Source organism: Eubalaena glacialis, chromosome 3, assembly GCF_028564815.1.
Source record: "Eubalaena glacialis isolate mEubGla1 chromosome 3, mEubGla1.1.hap2.+ XY, whole genome shotgun sequence".
Taxonomy (NCBI): Eukaryota; Metazoa; Chordata; class Mammalia; order Artiodactyla; family Balaenidae; genus Eubalaena; species Eubalaena glacialis.
Window position 1 is genome coordinate 47,600,277 of NC_083718.1, and position 15,614 is coordinate 47,615,890.

Genomic DNA, 15,614 nt, shown 5'->3' on the forward strand with positions numbered 1-15,614 from the left:
TAAAGAAGCTAGACAGACTGTATATATCTGTTATGCTTAGATTTGAATTGACCCCTCTTCTTCTTTCAGCTGTATAATGCTTATGTGGAAACTCAGGATCAGCTGCTTTTGGAGAAACTAGAGAACAAAAGAATTAATAAGTATCTAGATGAAATAGTGAAAGAAGTTGAAGCCAAAGCACCAATTTTGAAACGCCAACGTGAGGAGTATGAACGTGCACAGAAAGCTGTGGCAAGTTTATCTGTTAAGCTTGAACAAGCTATGAAGGTTGGTTCCATTCCTAAACTTTAATTGTAGAAAAAATACATATGAGAAATCATTTACTAGATAGGGTAGTTCTTTCTTAGAATTAAAGAATTTAAGTTAAAAGGCTAACCGCTTTTTCAGTGATAGGGTAATTATATATTTTAAAACTTGTCATTACATTATTAAACATCTGTAATTGCAAAATGTTTTATCTTTATTCAGCTAACATTGAAAACCTTTAGCATTTTTTAAGACATTTGGGATGATTTCTGTAGGGTTCTCTAGTGGATGATAAATAGCCAGATCTCCCTGGGCTACTCTTCAGATTAAAATAACAATCTCTCTTTGTTAATAGAACCTTTCTAAATTTAGCAATAGTCATTTTTTGTCAGGCAATTCTGATATTCTGTCTAGAAATGCTATTGTTTGACTTACCATTGAAAAGAATTCCTTTTTTTAAATATCGTTTCACAGTTTGGCAAATCTTTATATACATTATTTTGTTACTGTTCCTTTGCATATTAGAAGTACCAAGGAAGCTTGTAAATATTCTTTACCTCTTAAGAGTCCTTTTTAATAGATAATGGTTTAAAAAGAGTATTTATATGCTGATAATGTTGTTTTTAGGATACAACTATTATTACTGAGAAATCTTCAAGATTTATTAAGCAAGTTTTATTGGGGAAAATCAGTTAAATCAACTTGTATCTAAACTGATAAATTTCTTTTTCCTTTTTTTTTTTTTTTGAGAGTATAAATATATTGTATAAATAAATTGTATCCTTAATTCAACTTAAACTTTTGTTGCTGTTGTTATTACAATTTAGATATCAGTTTAAATCAGGGTGTATTGTGTCTAATGGTCTCTTTCTCCTGAATCAAATGATGTCTAGCAGTCTTGCCTTGACAGGATATTGGGTTTTAGACACACCCCTGCCCCTTTGATGTGGTTTAAAAAGAGGTCCTTTGGATCTACTTGACTTTCTCACTGTTGAGAGTGAGCATTTTGCCTGGAGCTTATTGTCTGAATCAGGTAGTAAAGTAGAGAGGCTTAAAAATCAGATAATAGCAACTGTTCATTGTGGGAAAAACCTATTTGTTAATTCATCACTAATGTACAGGTACAGTAATAAATACAGACTTTTTTCATAACTGCCAAAGACTTTAAAGATAATTTCTGTATGTTTTTCATAGTTGAATCTTCTGTCCATAACATACATCATGTCCAGTCTAGATTCTGTGGTGCTTATTTGTTAGATTCTTAGAGTTTTATAACCAAATTACTTCCTTCCTTGGCATCTTAATTTATCCCAGTTTGAACTCAGTAGATTTGTGTCGTTACCATCTTTCATGAATATTTGCCTGCTTCATTTTGTCAACTGAAATGGGTTTATCCATGTTCCCTGTGGGCACTGTGCTCAGAGGTACTTTAAACACCAGGAAAAATATGAGCCCTCTTTCACTGGAATAGTGTGTAAAACATTATTATGTGAAAACAATACATTAAGAAGCAAAGTTTGTATGAATTTGAGATAAAACGTAAGATTTCAAAGATATTTTGTGCTTACATCAAGCTCCTTAAAACTGTGCCCCTAAATCCCTAATGATATTGTGATGCTAAACTTTACAGAGCACTGCAATATGCTGTAATTTCTTTCCTTTTTTTAACAGCCTTGTGACATTGGCTGCTGCTTCTTTAGAATTAATTCCTGATGCATTTTTAATAGAACCAAGTCTTTTGTGCATCTTACCCAACATTTTTTACTTTTAACATTTATTTCCAGATAGTATAATAATGATTATTGTTGTAATGCAGTCCTTTGTTTTTGTCTTAGTAACGAAGCTTTTTGAGAGTATTTCTCTGATATCATTTGATAATACACTATGAATTTGCTGTGGCTGTAACATTGTAGTTCACAGTTAACTTGGGAATTCCTCATCGTTATCATACAGTGATGAACGTTATAATGAGCAATATTTGAGATATTAATAAATACATGTATTCATATTTTTAAGAAATTTCTCTTTAGAGGCTAGTATATTATATAGAATATTTTTTATTTATAAGTTGATTACTGTGGTATTTGAGCACTGTATATTTTTGTTGTTTGTGTAACTGCTATTTATATAGATCTTAGAAGGAAATACAGAATTTTCATTTGACTTTTCATTTTAAAGGAGATTCAGCGATTGCAGGAGGACACAGATAAAGCCAATAAACATTCATCTGTGCTTGAAAGAGACAATCAAAGAATGGAAGTACAAATAAAAGATCTTTCACAACAGGTTAGAATTTTTTGTTTCTTTTCCTACATTTTTTCCCTGAACTGACTGCCTAGTAGTGTTTGAATCTGTTTGCAGGTATGTAAGATAGAACTAGCACATATGAAATTCTCATCAACTAAGAAAACCACTCTAGCAGAATTGCAGCCTAGTCATTGTTTTCCCGTAGCTGCTCCCCCTTTTCTTTTCTTTACGTGTTTGATAAATTTTCAAATTGAAGGTACTGGTTGTAATAAATGAAGTAACTCAAAGATAAATAAAAGTTTTCTTCCCCTGCCCAAGTCCCAGAGTTAACAGAATGGTGTTATTCTTTCACGCCTTCTTACACGTACAGATACACAGGAGCATATGTAAACATATGTAAACATTCTTTGTTTTTACTAAAATAAAATCATGCATTTTGTATATGCATCTATAAATGCTTTACCCTACCACTTTTTTTTTTTTAACTGAACAGGTTTGGAAATGTAGGTCTGTTTTGTTCATATATTTTACCCTAGTTTTTGTGTGTGGGTATACACACATACACACAAACATAGATAAAAATTTCACATGAATGAAATTAACATCTATTTTCCATGCTTCTCTTCTGCCGCACCACATAATACATACATAAGCATGCAAGTGCAAGCATACACACACACACACACACACACACACACACACACAATGGGTATATATTTCTGTGTGTTTTATTTGGTCGTTGTTTTAGAAAAATGGAACCATGCTATTGGAATCTGACTGTTTTTTTAAAATAGTGGTTTTCATTATGTACGTCCATAGAAATGAAAAACAAATTTTTTCAATTAAGGTTTTCTTTATTTAGGCCTTAATATCTAAAATGATAAGCTTGATGTTTTGTTTTTTCAAGATAATTTAATACTAAGTTGACAGTGTTGATAAAGTAACATTGTCATTTGAAAATTTTTACTTTTCTTCTAAACATTTCCGGAATCAAAGCCAATACTATTTGATAACATATTAAAACCCTTTTTTAGATTAGAGTGCTTCTGATGGAACTTGAAGAAGCGAGGGGTAACCATGTAATCCGTGATGAGGAAGTAAGCTCTGCTGATATAAGTAGTTCATCTGAAGTAATATCACAGCACCTAGTATCTTACAGAAACATTGAAGAGCTTCAACAGCAAAATCAACGTCTCTTAGTGGCCCTTCGGGAACTTGGGGAAACCAGAGAAAGAGAAGAACAAGAAGCAACTTCATCCAAGTAAGCAATAGACTACTTTCGTTTATTCAGCAAACATTTATTGAAACCTTTTATGTGCCCCTAACAGTGCTGGATATTGGGAATATAGTGATTTAGGAGAAAAAAAAAAACAACTGAGCAACAATACCAAAAAAAAAAAATTCTACTCTCAGGGACCTCAGTTTGTGGATGAGACTGATAATAGATAAGATAGATAATAAGATCAATAAATAGATAATTTTAGTTCAGTGTGATTAGTGCTGTAATAGATAAGCCTATCCATGGGAGCATAGGGTATGAGACCCAGCCTAGATTTTAGGGAACAGGCCAGTCTTCAGTAAAGAATTTTTTTTGAAAAAATGGTTTTGGTACTAGAGGAGGAAGAATGGCTATGAAAGCAAGAAGACTGGAGTTTGGACTCAGTGGAATTGGTTTAATTTTTGCAAACAAATTTTTCAGATGACGTTGGTGAGTGTCTGTGTCCTATATGGTGGGGGTTTTAAAAGTGATTCTTAAAATAGCAGCAGAAGAAAGAAAGGATAAGAGAGATGAAAATACTGTGCTTAACGATAGGCGATAAAATGCTTAGTCAATTTGCAATAGAAATTATAACTGCCTCTCAATCTCAGTCCTGTGAAATAGACTGATTTCTTTTCCTGCAGAATAACTGAGATTCACCTCAAACTTGAGAGCGCCCTCGCTGAAGTGGAACAACTCCGTGAATCACGGCGACATCAAATGCAGCTTGTCGATTCCATAGTTCGTCAGCGTGATATGTACCGTATTTTGTTGTCACAGACAACAGGAGTTACCATTCCTTTACAAGGTAGGTTTTTATACGTTATCTTAAAAGTTTCCAAGTATTTTTGGGAAATATTTCTGAAATGTATATTAGGGAATGGATTTTGCAATATAACTAGTATCTACTTTAATAGTGATAACTTCAAATTTGACTACCACGTATGAGTGATCATAACACGTCATCAATTCTAAAATACATTATTTTAGGTAAGAAAAATGCTGATCATTGTTGAAAAATATGCATCTGAGAGGCAATGAATTACAGTGTTTATTCTGGTTATGTTTTAACATTTAATCTGCAAAAATTACCTTTATTTAACTAGAAGTCATAAATAACTTTAATTAAAGTTGTTCAGTAGGTTCTTTGTTTCATAATTTCTATAATCTTATGATTTCATTTAAATGAGTCGGCTTGTTGATTTTTGGTAATGACGTATTTTGTGAAGAAATGTTACATCATTCTTTTTACGTTTCTGAAGCTTCAAGCTTAGATGATAGTTCTCTTGTGTCAACTCCAAAACGTTCAAGTACATCACAGGCTGTTTCCACTCCTACTCCAGTACCTGTAATTGAGTCAGCAGAGGCTATAGAAGCCAAGGCTGCCCTTAAACAGGTAAAGACCCCACCTTTACAGCTTTATCTTGGGTCAGGTTTCTTGAGAACATGGACTAACATCTTCTAATAATTTCTCCAATATGTAGTTGCAGGAAATTTTTGAGAACTACAGAAAAGAAAAGGCAGATAATGAAAAAATGCAGAGTGAGCAGCTTGAGAAGCTTCAGGAGCAAGTCACAGATTTGCGATCACAAAATACCAAAATTTCTACCCAGCTAGATTTTGCTTCTAAACGGTAAATTTTCTTTTCAAAACTTAAGTCTAAACAGTATACTTAGTTTTCAGTTGAATCAAATTCAAGTGTTAATTTGCGATAGTGTTACCTTTTTTGGTGGATTCTGATCCAGGATGAGATGTACAGGGGTTCATTTTTTATTTTTGGTTAATGATTATCCTGGATATTGCTAAGGAGTCCAGGTAGTTATTTAGTTAAGTTGAAGTTCATGTAAGGAATGTTGCTATTTTTCCTTCCTGAGATTAAAGAAGATACTGTTTCCATAGGACTTAATTACTTTAAGTAAGGAGGATAAGAGAACTGTGAGCAAATTTCATTCAGCCTTTTCTAGTCTAGGTAGAAGAGAAGCAGGCTCTAGAGAGTTAATTTGGGAAAATTCACTTTCTTGGTCACTTACAAAGGAATAATGGTAAATTTCATTCCATAGTTATTACCAGAGCCATTGAATACTTGTTAGTTTATCAAGTTAGGAAAAAACTTATTTCTTTGTATACTACATGGTCAAACTGTTTTTGTAAGTATGTGACAAGCAGTTGTCTCTGTACTTTCCAACAGTTTGATATCCCAATAAAAGCACCTTTTTTTTCCTATGTTGATAGCTCTAGCCAGCCATTTTCTAAGCTTTCAAGCACATAAGAAAATAACATGAAGAATTTTAGAGAGAAAAAAAAGGATTGGCAAAAATCCATCACTAACCATGAGTGAATATCTTAAATTGCATACTGTATTGTGGTGGGTGTCTCGTGTATCAACATTATATGGCATTATTTTGAATATGATTAAAATACATGTAAATGAGTAAGATTAAAAAATTAATTCAGCATGAAATACTGTGCTTAATTAGAATTTGAATTTGACTGCTAAATGTGGAATTTAGAAAAAAGAATGAAGATTTTTACATTATTACACAAGCCACTGTTTTCATATTATTAATCATGTAAAATTAAGTTCTCGTGAAAATCAAGGAACTAAGCTAGGATATAGTACTTCAGTTGCTTATGGAATTTTTTTTTTTTTCATATAAGTTATGAAATGCTACAAGATAATGTTGAGGGATATCGTCGAGAAATAACATCCCTGCATGAGAGAAATCAGAAACTCACTGCAGCAACTCAAAAGCAGGAACAGATCATCAACACAATGACACAAGATTTGAGAGGAGCTAATGAAAAGCTAGCTGTTGCAGAAGTGAGACCAATTTCCGGCATGTCACTTGCGTTATAAGTTGCATTTGACACTTGTTTTTTAATTATTACTTTGCTTTTATTGGTTGGTGTAATGTAGATATTTGAGGTTTGTGAATTACATGTCCTTATCAGATAGTTTCCAGGCATCCACTTGTCCATCAGATCAGTTGGGTGATTGTTTCCAATAAAACTGGAGAGGGAAAGAAGTTTGTTTGGACTAAGATTGTCTTACAGATTTTCCATTTCAAAATAAATTTGTAAGTCACTGTTGCTCTAGTTACAACAAAGGCAGTGGGTGAATATTTTATCCATTCTTATTTCTAATAAAGGACAGTATAAAAATTTCATTAGCATTGAATTATATTTCTGAATTTCAGTGAATGAAATATAATTGATGAAATGAATGATGAATATAAATGTCAATCAGAAATTGACAGTACTTTCAACTAAATTCTAAATTCTTTGAAGATAAGTTTTCATACAATGTTTTACTTTTTATAAAGTTGTCTCTCACAGCATTTTAATCATTACTTATGAACTAGGTACAGTTGTCCCCCATTTGGCCTATCGAGAAACAGACTCAGAAGCTAAGTAGTTTGCCTGTTTTGGGGCCATCATGAGAGATGGGTTGGTTGGGACTTAAAACCTAGCTTTTCTAATTCTGTTGGCTGTATTCTTTCATTTTTGTCTTGTACCCACTCCTTTGTGGAGACTAGACAGCAGCACTTTTTCAAACTGATGGAGTAAGCTTTATGATTGATAGTTTTTGACTCATCCTGAAAATATGAATATTTGAGGATATTGATTTTCAGCGAACCCTCCTATATCCCCTGAAACTCAGAGTGTACTCTTTATGGGGAAAAAAAGTTTAAATAGATCAGTCAGCACTTTCAAACAGATACTTAGAAACGAAGCTTAGATTCCAAAACTTGCATAATTTAATAGTATGCAGATATGACTATAGCACAATTTTTCAGTTTTGCCTCTTACGCTCTGGCATTTTAGATTTTTTTATTGTTTGTTTTAAAGTCTGATTTGTTAGAGCAAAGATAGTGTAAGTATTTGTGGTAATTGCAAGATTTTTTTCCTTTGATCCATTAGTATTTCCAATATTTGCTTCATATTTCAATACGTGAAACTAAGAGTTGTATTTCCTTATATAGTGAAGAGATGTAGTCTCTACTGTTAGTTTCTAACATTAAGAAATATGTAGTAATGAAGAATCATTTTAATTTTATAACTGTGTTATTACATTTGACACATTGTTTTTCAACATTTTTTCTTTAACTTGTATTTGCCTCAAGGTAAGAGCAGAAAATTTGAAAAAGGAAAAGGAAATGCTTAAACTGTCAGAAGTTCGTCTTTCTCAGCAAAGAGAATCTTTGTTGGCTGAACAAAGAGGGCAAAACTTGCTGCTAACTAATCTGCAAACAATTCAGGTAACCAAATAAAAAAGAACATGTAGAAAAATTAAGTTAAATTTGAACAATTTTGACATTGTATTTTCTCAGGTTTCTTAATGAGAAAATTCACGTCATTTTCGTCATGCATTATGATCATTGAATTTGAAGTTTATTAAGACATCAGTATTCTAAATAAAACGTTTAAAGAGAACTGACTGAAGCCATGCAATTGGCAGTTTTAATCCTCAGGTCTATATAGAGTCCTGTACAGTTTAATTGTTTACAAGATTAAATCTTTGGTTTATATTCTTTAAAACTTCAAGAAATCTGAATGGCCATTGGTAATATGGTTTTTATTTTCCCTATTAAATAGATGTTTTAGTATGGAAAATGTCGAAATACCTTCTTGGTAAATGTTTTAGATCTTAACCTCTTCATGTAGAAATGAGTTGTATTCCCATAATTTTCTATTGCCTTTGGGTTTTTTTTTTTTGGTGGGGGGGTTTACTTTTTTCTTAAGTATAACCAAAATCTTTTTTTACCTTAGGGAATATTGGAACGATCTGAAACAGAAACCAAACAAAGGCTTAGTAGCCAGATAGAAAAACTGGAACATGAGATATCCCATCTAAAGAAGAAGTTGGAAAATGAGGTGGAACTACGGCATACACTTACTAGAAATCTAGATGTGAGTCTGTGTTCTGAATTTCTATAGAATGTTTATGTTTAAAAATTAAGCTGGTGTGTAGATAAACTGTCATCTCATGTTGAAACATAGTTTTGAAGAGATCTCTTACAGACTCTTAAGTTTTTCTTGCCTTTTTGTATGCTTAGTAATTTTTGATTGGGTTTTATCCTATTGGGTGCTGGATATTTCTGTATTTCTATAAATCTTGAGCTTTGTTCTGGAATGCAGTTAAAGTTCATTGAAAATAGTTTGATTCTATTGAATATATTTTTTACGATTTATTAGGCAGGCCCAAAGCAGTGCTCAGTTTAGAACTAATTATTCACTGCTACCAAGGCAGTATCTTCCTGACTACTAGTCCCAGTGTCCAGTGAATTAAGAGCTTTTTCAGTCAGGCTGCTGGAAACAGGCATTATTTATTCCTAATAACTGTCTCTGAGCACCAGAGAGTCTTCATTCCAGTCTCTTTGGGTGATTCTTTACCCTGTCTAGGGTAATTTCATAGGCATGCACTGATCACAATTTTGCTGAATATTCAAGAGGGATCCTGTGCAAATCACAGTACTCTGTGCAGCTCTCTTCTCTCTGATAGTCTGTCTTATGAATTCAAACTAGCCGCCTTCTACTCTCAGTTCTATGTTCTCAATTCAGGAATCCTGTGGGCCTCATTTCCCTTTCCCTATGCCTTAGCCTGGACACTCTTAAATCAATAAGCTGGGAAATTGTAGGGTTCACCTCTTTTGTTTCCTGACTCAGGTATCACAGTTGTTTTAATGTGTTTTGTCTGGGGTTTTTTGGTTGGTGTTTGTTTTTTTGATTTTGGTTGTTTCAGATGGGGAGGTAAATCTCATCTCTGTTACCCTGTTTTAGCCAGAGTTTTAAAGTTCTGTAAAAAGATAACTTGAACCTCTAGTTACTTAAGAACTTAAAGGTAAGTGTTTGTAGGGTTAATGTATTTTTTCTTATAGGTTCAACTTTTAGATACAAAGAGACAGCTGGATACTGAGACTAATCTTCATCTTAACACAAAAGAACTGTTAAAAAATGCTCAAAAGGAAATTGCTACATTGAAACAGCACCTCAGCAATGTGGAAGTCCAGCTTGCTTCTCAGTCCTCACAGAGAACTGGTAAAGGTAAATAATTAAGCAGGCTGATAAGAAGTACCTCTTTAGGTTTATAACGTGTCCTGTAGATAAATAGCCTATTCTTTGTGGATACTAGCAAAAGATTTAAAAAACAAAAAACCTTTACTGTTCATATAGTAAAGCTCAGTTTTACACTTAAATTAATAAATTTGCAAACTTGGAAGATTCAGAATAGTTGTACATATGGCAGCTGACCAAGATATGCTCTTAGTTTTCCAATTATTGAAACCATTTTACTGATACTTTAAGAATGTTTCTCTTGTGGAGGGTTAATATTTGAATTTTTAACTCTCCCTTTCGAGATGAGGTTACTTGTTGAATTTGTAATGATATGGCTCACTTACAGAAATAATTGATTGGCTTGGTCTCTTTTAGAGCAATATTTCTAATCTTTGCTCATTGATAGCCGCAGGTAAAAGATTTGTCTCATTAGGTTTTGCTTCTCTTTGTCAATACATTATTTCAAATGCAAAGCCATTGTGTCCAGATAATCTTTCTACATGGTTTTGTTTCTTAATAGAAGAGAAATTTAAAACATAAGTATATATGTGTATATGTGATATATATAGTATATATATAATTATCCAATACTTCTTTCTTGTTATCATATGATATGAAAACATTCTTTCTAATCTGCAATTTCTTCCTTTTCCATGAATTTTAGAATGAAAATTGTGCTAAATGATTAAGGTGTAGTGTTTTGGAATAAACAACGTTTAAATAACTTAAGAATGGTAATTTCTGCAAGTAGGTGTCTCAGTTTAGTGGAAATATTTTGTATTCTCTTTTTAAGTATCTTTTTTAAAAAAAATATTTGTAACAGCAGAGTTCTTTTGAAGAAATAACATACTGACAGTAACCTGTTTTTATTTTGGTATTCAGTATGGGTTGAAATATACTTTCTAGATAGTTAATTACTTATTTCAGCCTTAATCCTAACTTCACAGTCAGGATTGATAACAGTCATCTCTAATATCTTTTAAAATGTTAATTTTAAGAAAGCTGTTAAATCTTTTAGGTCAGCCTAGCAACAAAGAAGATGTGGATGACCTTCTGAGTCAGCTAAGGCAGGCAGAAGAGCAGGTGAATGACTTGAAGGAAAGACTCAAAACAAGCACTAATAATGTGGAACAGTATCGTGCAATGGTTACTAGTTTGGAAGAGTCCCTCAACAAGGAAAAACAGGTATATACAATTTTGAAATCGGTTTGCATGCACTTATTAACTTTTTTTTTTAAGTTAGGTTGTTGCTATGTGTAAGGCACTGTGTAAAAGTATGGATTCGACTGACATCATTGCACTTAACCTCTTAAGAGTGCTTGAGTCTGATAAGCCAAATAAAACAAACAAAAACATCACACAAAATTTGTGAAACATGGAAAGTGTATTGCTGTAGAAAAGGTATAGATAAGATGTTGATGTGAGTGGGAGGTAGGTGAGATTATTTGTCTTTTGAGTATGCATAACTTCACAGGAGAGAAGGCATTTGTGTCCAGCCTTGAAAGAAAGCATCATTTGGATAGTTAAAGGTAGGAAGTTATTCCACGTAGAAGGCACCATCAGCCAAGATAAAAAAGCTAGTTAGTGTATTGCGTTTATGAAGTGAAATAGTGAGGAATATAATTATAAACGTAGTCAAGAGCCAAATGTGAAAGGTTTTCAAGTCATACTAAATTATATGTTGTAAGATTATTGAGACATTGATTTTTTCCCAACATGTCATAACCAGAATTTGCTTTAATTAGAAAGATTAACGTAATAGATTGGAGGGTACGAAGTTTGTTTTGGAGGCTATAGCAATAGACTAGGGCCACAGTTTTAAAAGATCCTTTCGTGGCTGGCATCATGGAAATCAAAATATGTGGGGAGGAAAACCCCTTTCAGTGGTAGAATGGACAGATTTGGCAAGTGGATATGAAGATTGAGGGGAAAATGAAAATTGGAAATTTCACTTCAAAAGAGAAAAATGACCAGTAAACAGGTAGAGAGGTAAATTATGCATAGTTTTAAGTGATGTTTTTGAACTCTTTAATCAGCATTTGATGGATTTTTTAAAAAAATACAAGGCAAACATTAATTTTAGTATTTTTAAAATTTAGTTTAGATTTGGGGAAAGTAACTGTATAATTTTAAATGTGTATATTCTTTGTATCCTACTGTTTGGTTGATGGCGAAGGTGACAGAAGAAGTACATAAGAATATTGAAGTTCGCTTAAAAGAGTCAGCTGAGTTTCAGACACAGCTGGAAAAGAAGTTAATGGAAGTAGAGAAGGAAAAACAGGAACTTCAGGATGACAAGAGAAAAGCCATAGAGAGCATGGAACAACAGGTAAATTAAGTTATTACCATATCAATCACTTTTTCTATGGTAAGAATTTAAATTCTTTTAACTAGCTCATTAGTTACTATTCAGTTCATCTCAACAGATATTGAATGAACACATACCCAACAATTTTAGTTTTATGTTTTACTCTGCTCTGTACATCTGTACATGTTTCCTTTCGGATATTTAAGACTACTTTATGGTACTAGGTATCAGTGCTGCTTTTTAGAAGCCTCTGCCTAAAAATTGACTTTTGCACATAGTAATATGGGGTCAACATAGACCTGCAAAATTTGTCCAGTAGATTATATCAGGTTATGACTATTTTAAATTTAGTAAGAAGTCTTTCGGCTACTTGTATTTTGAAAGATCTATCTTCAGTATTTTTAAAGTAAGTTTGCAATTAACTCTGGTTTTAATCTTGTTCTTCTGATTTAGTTATCTGAGTTAAAGAAAACACTCAGTAGTGTTCAGAGTGAAGTACAAGAAGCTCTTCAGAGAGCGAGCACAGCTTTGAGTAATGAACAGCAAGCCAGACGGGACTGTCAGGAACAAGTAAGTGTCACTCTTAGAGCCAGTTATTGAGAAGTGAGCTTTGATCTTAGGGAACAGTTCTTGGAGTATATTAATGCATTTTGGGGATTGGTGAATCTTAAAAAAATGCAGGTTATTTCCACTCTTGTGGAACTTGGAATAACATCAGTTGAAAAGTATAGATGAAGGCTAAAAGTAAACACAGGTTTCCCCTGCTGTCCAAAAGTAGAAAGTTCCTATGAAGCCGTGTGTAAACTGAAATGGCATAAAGTGAAGAAACAATTATCTTAGGACACATCTTGCTAGTGGAAGCACAAAATAAGTTGAGATAAAGCACAGATGCTCACAGACACAGTTCAAAGCTATGACAGCTTGATGTTGAGATGCTGAGTGTAGTTCTCAGGGAGGGAGCTTGGCGGTGCCTCTCTTGCTATTCCGGGTGCGCACAGCCTCTATCATGGCTCCTGCAAAACAAACGCTGAACACTGTTTTCACTTTTCTCCTTTTTTGTAAAAGCAAAAATGCTCTTTGGATTTCTTTTGGTTAGCAAAAACAGATGCTAATGTAGGTTTTTCATAAAAGCAAAGTGGCATAAAGCAAACTTTCAACAAGTAGGAGATACCTGTAGAGCAATATCCATTAACAAAACAATGCTGATAAATGGGAAAAATATAGAAAAATAGGAGTAGGAGATTAAATGTGTACTTCCTTTCACTTGAAAACATTCTTTCACTATTGTAGTCCTTCACTAATTCTGGTTGTAAAGCTGTACTACAGGCAAGATAGAGATACTTTTCTCAACAAAACAATTTTAATACCTTTTTAATGCATTACTGAGCTTACACAGATTTCTATACACCACTGTTTATAAGCTTTAAAAGTACAAAACCACATTATTTAAGTATACATACAACATGCACACACATATATGTGATACTGCTTTTTATAATTTTTTATGAACAAGAAATGGTAAAACAATTCAGGAAAATGGGGATTATTGAAATGGTAGAATGGGAAAGAAAGACATGTAAGGATATTGGAAACGTTCTCATTTTTATGTTTGGTGGTATATTAATAGCTATTCATTGGGTTACTATTGTTTATTGGTTACATAGTGCTTATATACATAACATGTATATATATCAGGATTACTTTAAAAATGGAATACAGGGGAAAGTGCTTCAAATTGAAGGTAAATTAGACAAAAATGAATTGTCTTTGGCTTATTGCCAAACAGCATAACATTGGAAATTAGAATCAAAGAATGTATCCATAATTCAGTATTCAAATAGATTATTTTCATTTCCCTTCATTCACTTTGTGTGTATATATGTATTTTATGTAACTCAGTTATATTTAGTCTTTTTTTCATAAAGACTGTTCCGAGTTACTATATCATCTTCTTAAGTTTCATTTTGAACAGATGTTTAACATTTCATTAAATAGATACAGTGTGATTTTTTTTTTTAATTTTTTAACATCTTTATTGGAGTATAATTGCTTTACAATGGTGTGTTAGTTTCTGCTTTATAACAAAGTGAATCAGTTATACATATACATATGTCCCCATATCTCTTCCCTCTTGCGTCTCCCTCCCTCCCACCCACCCTCCCTATCCCACCCCTCTAAGTGGTCACAAAGCACCGAGCTGATCTCCCTGTGCTGTGCTGCTGCTTCCCACTACAGTGTGATTTTTAATCATTCTCCTATTTTGGTACATTTAGAGATTGTCTTCACTTTTATTACTTTAAATAATACAATTGTGCGTCTTTTCAAAGACTAGCTTTATGGGTTTTTAATCATCTATGTCGATGGGGAAATAATTCCTTTCAGGCTAAAATAGCTGTGGAAGCTCAGAATAAGTATGAGAGAGAATTGATGCTACATGCTGCTGATGTTGAAGCTCTACAAGCTGCCAAGGAACAGGTTTCCAAAATGATGTCAGTGCGTCAGCACTTGGAAGAAACAGCCCAGAAAGCCGAATCACAGTTGTTGGAGTGTAAAGCATCTTGGGAGGAAAGAGAGAGAATGTTAAAGGTATTATTGTACATCATAATCGAATGTTTGGAGAATTGAAAGTTTTGTTTTTTTTTAATGTACATTGGAAAATCTATTATGATAGACTCTTGGCTTATAGGATGAAGTTTCCAAGAGTGTGTCTCGCTGTGAAGATCTAGAAAAACAAAACAGATTACTTCATGATCAGATTGAAAAATTAAGTGACAAAGTCATTGCCTCTATGAAGGAAGGTGTACAAGGTCCATTGAATGTATCTCTCAGTGAAGAAGGAAAATCTCAAGAACAAATTTTAGAAATTCTCAGGTAAATCCAATATATTCTTAATGCTTTACTTCTGTAGTTAACAACAATTATGAAGTGACACTATAAATGTATAAATTAGACAAGTGGGAGTTATATGATATTTAGGTATAAAGCTCATTTTGTCTCTTATTAGTCAACAAACCCACTATCACCCAATTAGTGATCACTTTTGACATTTAGACATATGCCAATTTAAATAAATTAGTTCAAGTTGAATCTAATAGTAAGAACTTGAGTGGGTTCTTTAGAAAATTAAATGCCTTTCGGATTATTTTAAAGATAGAAGCCACTGTCTGAAATAAAATATATCTCCCATTATTTTTTAATGAAAACATTGTATAAAAATAGTTTTTAAAGTGAATGATTTTTGTCATCTTAAAAATTATCCAAGTTTTGAAATGTCATGTTGTTGGCATTTTTCTATTCAAATAAAATCTTACATATTCTTGTAGATTTATACGACGAGAAAAAGAAATTGCTGAAACTAGGTTTGAAGTGGCTCAGGTTGAGAGTCTGCGCTATCGGCAAAGGGTTGAACTTTTAGAAAGAGAGCTGCAGGAACTGCAGGATAGTCTAAATGCTGAAAGGGAGAAAGTTCAGGTATGTATCCTAAGCTTTAAGAAAGCA

General features: G+C 33.0%; 1 protein-coding gene across 2 annotated transcripts in view; it reads left to right on the forward strand.

Annotated features, from left to right (window-relative positions):
* TPR (translocated promoter region, nuclear basket protein) overlaps nt 1–15,614 on the forward strand; it is a 65,205-nt gene that overhangs the window by 18,208 nt on the left and 31,383 nt on the right. For both annotated transcript variants that reach the window (XM_061187520.1, XM_061187521.1), the window contains exons 13-28: nt 70–267; nt 2,425–2,532; nt 3,528–3,754; nt 4,396–4,559; nt 5,014–5,147; nt 5,236–5,384; nt 6,410–6,572; nt 7,876–8,010; nt 8,522–8,662; nt 9,631–9,796; nt 10,827–10,993; nt 11,985–12,137; nt 12,570–12,686; nt 14,499–14,702; nt 14,803–14,987; nt 15,440–15,587. In XM_061187520.1, the coding sequence (XP_061043503.1) occupies nt 70–267; nt 2,425–2,532; nt 3,528–3,754; nt 4,396–4,559; nt 5,014–5,147; nt 5,236–5,384; nt 6,410–6,572; nt 7,876–8,010; nt 8,522–8,662; nt 9,631–9,796; nt 10,827–10,993; nt 11,985–12,137; nt 12,570–12,686; nt 14,499–14,702; nt 14,803–14,987; nt 15,440–15,587 (2,559 nt within the window). The remainder of the gene's footprint in view (nt 1–69; nt 268–2,424; nt 2,533–3,527; nt 3,755–4,395; nt 4,560–5,013; nt 5,148–5,235; nt 5,385–6,409; nt 6,573–7,875; nt 8,011–8,521; nt 8,663–9,630; nt 9,797–10,826; nt 10,994–11,984; nt 12,138–12,569; nt 12,687–14,498; nt 14,703–14,802; nt 14,988–15,439; nt 15,588–15,614) is intronic.